The following is a 6,214-nucleotide window of genomic DNA, read 5'->3' as shown; positions in this document are numbered from 1 at the left end:
TAGTTTAATCTAGGGTGAGGGATTCATGGTCAAACTATGCACACTCAATTGGGACACAATCTCACTATGGTTGAATTAGCACAAAAATCTTTAAGTACTAAAGGTTCACTAATACACAAGAGTTAACAAATATTGCAATTTTGTTTTTCTGACATTTTATCCTCGAGCCACCCCCACTTAAACATAACCATTACAAGAATTGATTCATATACAACGTAGACTCAAGACTCAACATAAAACAACATCTAAAATTTAAGAGAAAAAAAATGCAAGAAATTATGACGACACAATAGCAATTAGAAACAACCCCCCCCCCCCCCCCCCCCCCCCCCCCCCGCAAAACTTAAGAGAAAAAAATGTCCTCATTGCTATCCAACACAAAACATCAACAACAAAACAACAAGAAAACATCACAACAACAAGAAACAGTCCAAATAAAAACTAAAAAAAATAAAAAATAAAACTCCCTCCTATCATGGATCACCGCCATCGGAGTCCTCATCGCTAGTTTCCTCAGCGTCTGCGGTGCTAACTCATCTCCATGGTTCTAGGATTCTATCCGGGAATTGAGGCAAGAATTTGAAGGGCTTGGTGAAATTCCTCTCAAGTATGCTTTCTATGGACCGGTCACACACTTGGGCATATCACTAGTAAGCCTGCTACTGCTGAGACATAAAGTTCATCATTTCCATCATATTGTTGTGGTGAGGGTCAACCACAGAAGCAGCACAGTAAGAGGCATTAGCAGGCATAGTCAGGGCCGCATTCTCAACTGGAAGCACAAAAAGTGGGTCATGGTCAACATCTGGAGCAACAGAAGAACTTTCCCCACTATTCTGTGAATCAGAAGTCCGCAACACTCAAGCTATGTCATATTGGGTGATGTAACCTGGGATATACTTCTCATGGCAATGCTCAGACATTTGGGACACCTGCCTAATGACATAGTTGCGTGATCAATGAGGAAAAAAGGTATGCCTTGCCTTCTTACTGGCACACTCTTGTATTGCTTGGGCAATGATTCTGCCCACATTGATGGTATGCCCTCCAATGATGGCAAACAGCAGGAACATTCGCTCCATATTGACAGTGAAAGTATGCAAGGTGGGCATAAAACTATTGCGAACAAAATAGAACAATACTTTAACTTCAGGTGACAAGATCTCTCGTCGACAAGTGAGGCAACCTTAGGTGGAGGAAGATATCCACTGAGTGTCAGATACAGTAAGATCATCCAATACTTGTTGGTATAACTCCGGATCACAGTTTTGAAACATGGTTGCATAGTCTTCTTCCTCAATATCTGGTAACCCATCAAGAGCATTGATGGCCGCGGATGTCAATGGGAATTCAGTTTCGCGAATAATGACACTTTGTGACTGGGTGGGCCAAAGGTTGGCATAGAATTCCCTCACAACAGTATCATCGGGCATAAGGCGAAGGCTACAAAACAATTTCCAACGGAATGTTTCAATAGGAGTGTGAACAGAAAGGGGCATTTGTGCTTAATCAGCACTATTCAAATTAAATTCTTTATCCGCTAAAAAGACGTGGGTGCAAAATGTGTTGTCATAGCGATCAACGGCCACTGAACTAAACATATGAACTGAGCTTCCTAGCAACTTTCTTCTTACCCCAAGGCATTCTCAACAAAGAATTAAAACAATAGAATTCAGCCCAAAATTTTGCATATCAATAGGCCCTTGCTTATCAAGTCAAATGTACCCCCAAAGTATAGCAAAAGGCCCATGAAAATTCAGCTTCAACAGATGCCCAAAAATAGAAAAATTGCACAGAAATGTATCCCTCATTTTGGCAACGCAATAGCCTCGGAAGGACACTTAACAACCTGCTTAGAAAACAGCTAAAAGGCCCAGAAAATGTAGAGATAGCACCAATTCAGCTAACAATAATACCCAGCCTGACCAATCGAACAAGAATATACAGTGCAAACACAACAACAAACCTCTTCATAGTCGTGAGAAACAGTGAGCAATCGGGGAACAATAATCATCCAAATCTCAATAACAACAAATCCTAGCCACAATGAATTTCTATGCTAAGTGAGCAAAACACAAAGAAATGAGGTACCTTGAATGATATTGAGATACTTGTGGGATTTCGCTTTTTGGAAAGAGTGCTTGAAATCACAGGAAGGACCTAGTGACAGTGAGAAAATAGGAACCAAGAAAATGCTTGCACAGTGGATGTCGGGGTCGAGTCGGAGTGAGTCGCAGTTGTGGGTATTGGGATTTTCGTGGGGTGGCATAGGGTCAGGAGTGGGAGGAGAAAGCTTCAGGGAGGTTGAGACTTCAAGTTATCGGGGTATTGTCAGGGGAGGTGGTGCGGTGGGATTGGGAGGTACAGGGGTTGTAGGGAGGCGGCAGAGCTGGGTGGGGTCAGTTTGGGCTGCAGGGAGGCAGAGATTGTGGCTATGGGAGCCTACGAGGATCAAGGTCGGGTTTGAGGGAGGCGGAGCAGGGTGGTACGGCTGTGGATCTCGTGAGGGTGGTCGGAGGTGAGATTGTGGGGGTTGGGAGGCAGCTGGATTAATTACGGAGAGAAAGGGAAGGGGAATATGGTGAAATTAGGGTTTCAAAAATAGATTAGGGCTTTGGGCCAAATTTTACTTTTCTTGTGTTTTAATAACTTTGCTGAAACATTGTAGTAACTTTCCAGCAACAAAGTTAAGTTATAGAGCTTTGGCCAAAAATAATGTTGTAACATTATTCCAACTTTGCTACAACAAAACCAAGTTAGATAGCAAGCTCAAAACTGATGTTGTAACATCATACGAACTTTGTTGCAGCAAAACCAAGTCAGAGAGCAATCACAAAACTGATGTTGTAATATCATAGGAACTTTGCTGCAGCAAAAATCCCCATAACATAACTCCTATTTCTCCTCAAAATTTCTACAACATCACCCAAACTTCGCAACCCTTTTTTATTCCATTTTCCTTCTTACCCAATTCTCGCCTAACCCAAATGTTGCAGCATTACAAAAGAGCCTGACAGCATAGATACAACATCACTCCCAAACTTTCCATAATTCAATTCAGCAGATAACAACCATAAATACACCCAATGCTTGACTTGAAACCTGCCCAAATTTAATTCAATTAACCCATAAAAAATACAAGAATCCTCACAGCCACCCCATAACATTATTTCATTCAATTCCACAACATAGACAATGAAGGAGGGAGGTGAAAAACACGAACAAAAACAGAATACTATATATATTATATATGTAAAATTAATTTGCTGCTCTCCAAGTATATCTTTAACTTTAAGCACAGCAGCTCAACACATGACTTTTCAAAGATTAAGTGAGGTGGTCGAGGTCTTGTGTTGCTTAACCTCATTACCCCCAAACTTATATTCTTTCTCATTCACCTTAAACTTTCTTCCTGAGCTCTCATCACGCAAATCCAATGCACCACAAGGATAGACTTTGATTACAGAGAATAAATCGAAGAAGCTTGATTTTAGATGTTTGGAGTTTCCTTTCAATTGAGGATTAGAGAAAAACACCTTCTACCCCACTTCAAACATTTGGGAATGAGCTTTCCTACCATGCTTCTTTTTCTTCTTTCTATGTGAATCTTGCATGTGAGGCGCTGCCTTTTTTACACTTTTCCATGGCTCATTATCTTTCTTAAATTTTTCAGGAGGTAGCTTCATCTTCAAACTCTTGTTATACTTTGTGGGTATATCTTCCTCCATATTAGAGTTTATGACATGAATGGCCAAAAACTCCCCCAAATCATCTGGAGAACGTATAGGATTGAATACCTTGAACGTTACTTGCTCATTCTAAGCACGCATTACGAGCTTCCCTTTTTCCACGTTGATCAAAGTTCTACATGTAGCAATGTAGCAAAGAAATGGTCTCTCCAAAATAATAGACACCTCTATATTGCCTCATAGTGCAGAATAATAAAGTCAGCAGGGAAAATGAATTTGTCAACTCTTACCAACACATCTTTAATTTTCCCGTCAGGGTGAGCAAGGGATCTATCAGCTAGTTGAAGAGTAATTGTTGTAGGTCTAACCTCTCCAATCCCTAACCACTTGAACACGGACATTGGCATCAATTTTATGCTAGCACCCAAATCATACAACGCCAATTCACAATAAGAGTCTCCAATATTACATGGAATGGTGAAACTTCCTGGATCTTTCATTTTAGGAGGCACCTTGTTCTGCAGAAAGAGCTACACTCCTTTCTTAGAGCTAAAGCTTCAAACTCCCCCAACCTTCTCTTCTTTGTAAGAATATCTTTAAAAAAATCGCATAGTTGGGCATTTGTTCAAGGGCTTCCACAAGTGGGATGTTAATATGCAACTGCTTCATAACATCTAGAAATTTCTTGAATTGATCATCTTGCTTTTTTCTTTTCAAACCGTTGGGGAAATGGAGGTGGCTGCTTTGAAAGAGAGTTGTCTGGGCGACTATGCTGCGGAATTCCTGCAGCATTCTGGGCAGAGGCAAATTTTTGTATACTAGGAATTTCATCATCCTTTTAATTTCCTCATTTATTTGGATTGAAGAGGGCTCACCCTCATGCCCAGAATTTGTCTTGTTATTCTTCAACTCCTTACCACTTCTCAAATTGATTGCTTTGCAGTCCTCTTTAACTTCTCATCTTGGATTTATGGTGTCACTTGGCAATGAATCTTGGGTTTGACTTCACATCTCATTAGCAAGTTGTCCAACTTGAATCTCCAAGTTTCTCATAGATGTTGCTTGACTTTGAATCATTGCATCAATTTTTGTCATATAATCGTTTAACATATTCTCCAATGGACTAGGTGGGGATGCTTGTGGCATAGGGATTTGTTGTTGAGAAAAACCAGGTGGATAAGTAGGCCTACGAGGCATAGATGTAGTGTTAGGACCATTCCCTTGATTGCTCCATGAGAAATTAGGGTGTTGACGCCATGTTTGATTGTAAGAATTCAAATTAAGACCATTTCTATTCTGATTTCCCATATAACACACAGATGCAGGATTAGAGGGACAATTGTCAAAGGTGTGACCATCACCACAATGCACACAAGAAACTTCTACAAGCTGCCCCCTTTATTGCACCCATTTGTGGACTCATACCCACACTCATACTCTTAAGAGTATTCGACATAGAAGAAACTTGGGCTGCCAATGAAGTAAGTGCATCAACCTCAGGAACATCGGCCACTTTCCTCCCCGTAGGTGCTCTAGTAGTTGGGCATTGATAGTTATTGTTGGAGATCCTCTCTAGAATTTCATAAGCTTCATTGTATGACTTGGCCAAAAGTGCCCCATTTGCCAAAGCATCAACCACCATTCTTGTATGAGCATTTAGACCATTATAGAAGGTCTCCATTTGGATGCAATGAGGGATGCCATGATGAGGGCATTTTCTAAGTAACTCTTTGAACTGCTCCCATGCTTCATATAAAGACTCTTCATCTAGTTGTTGGAAACAAGTGATCTCATTTCGTAGCTTGGCATTCTTGGTGGGTGGGAAGTATTTCATCAAGAATCGCTCGGCTAATTCTTTCCAAGTAGTCTTTGAATCTGATGGGAGGGAGTTCAACAAGCCCTTTCACTATCTCTCAAAGAGTATGGAAAGAACTTCAGTCTCAAGGCATTTTTTGTAACTCCAGGCAGCTTGAAAGAATCAATCACTCTAATGAATAGACGAAGATGAAGGTGAGGATCTTTGGTAGGCATCCCACTAAACTGTCCCACAGTTTGAAGCATTTGGAACATGACTGGCTTTAATTCAAACTGTGCTGCTTGTATTTTTGGTCTCAGAATGCCCGGATTAAGCTCATTGAAGAAGGGGAGAGCGTATTACCTAATAGCACGATCTCTGTCATCAACCACAATAACTGCATTATGCCCATTATTGGCAGCTACTACCCCTTGAACTACTCTTTCTTGAGCGGCTCCTTGTTGAGCTCCTTGCTCAACATCCATCACTACTACTTCCCTGTTGGATTTTTGTACTTTTCTCCTTCTTTTGAATGTACATTCAATTTTGGGATCAAGGGGAAGTAGTTCGCGGTCTTAACTCTCGTTCATACACTATTTGAACCTAAATTTGCACGAGAGTCACCGACAACGTAGCCCAAAAGAGAAATAAACCAAATTGCAAGATAATTAATTTCACAATAAATGACTTTAAACAGTCCCCAACAACGGCGCCAAAAACTTGTTGCATA

The 6,214-nt window shown here is 40.8% G+C and overlaps 1 protein-coding gene and 1 non-coding gene across 2 annotated transcripts; one reads left to right on the top strand and one right to left on the bottom strand.

Moving 5' to 3' along the window:
* Positions 1-3,916: 3,916 nt before the first annotated feature.
* Positions 3,917-4,997, bottom strand: LOC133796246 (uncharacterized). The gene is made up of 2 exons (XM_062233720.1): positions 4,722-4,997; positions 3,917-4,207 (listed from the first exon to the last, which is right to left on the bottom strand). The coding sequence occupies exons 1-2, from the start codon at positions 4,995-4,997 to the stop codon at positions 3,917-3,919; spliced, it is 567 nt and encodes a 188-aa protein (XP_062089704.1).
* A 389-nt stretch (positions 4,998-5,386) lies between these two features.
* On the top strand, positions 5,387-5,493 carry LOC133798791 (small nucleolar RNA R71). Its single transcript, XR_009876010.1, has one exon. It is a non-coding gene; the product is annotated as a small nucleolar RNA R71 (small nucleolar RNA).
* Positions 5,494-6,214: the final 721 nt, after the last annotated feature.

The sequence above is a fragment of the Humulus lupulus genome, chromosome 8 (assembly GCF_963169125.1).
Source record: "Humulus lupulus chromosome 8, drHumLupu1.1, whole genome shotgun sequence".
NCBI lineage: Eukaryota > Viridiplantae > Streptophyta > Magnoliopsida > Rosales > Cannabaceae > Humulus > Humulus lupulus.
The sequence above is the reverse complement of the archived record's forward strand: the minus strand, read 5'-3'. Positions and strand labels throughout refer to the sequence as shown.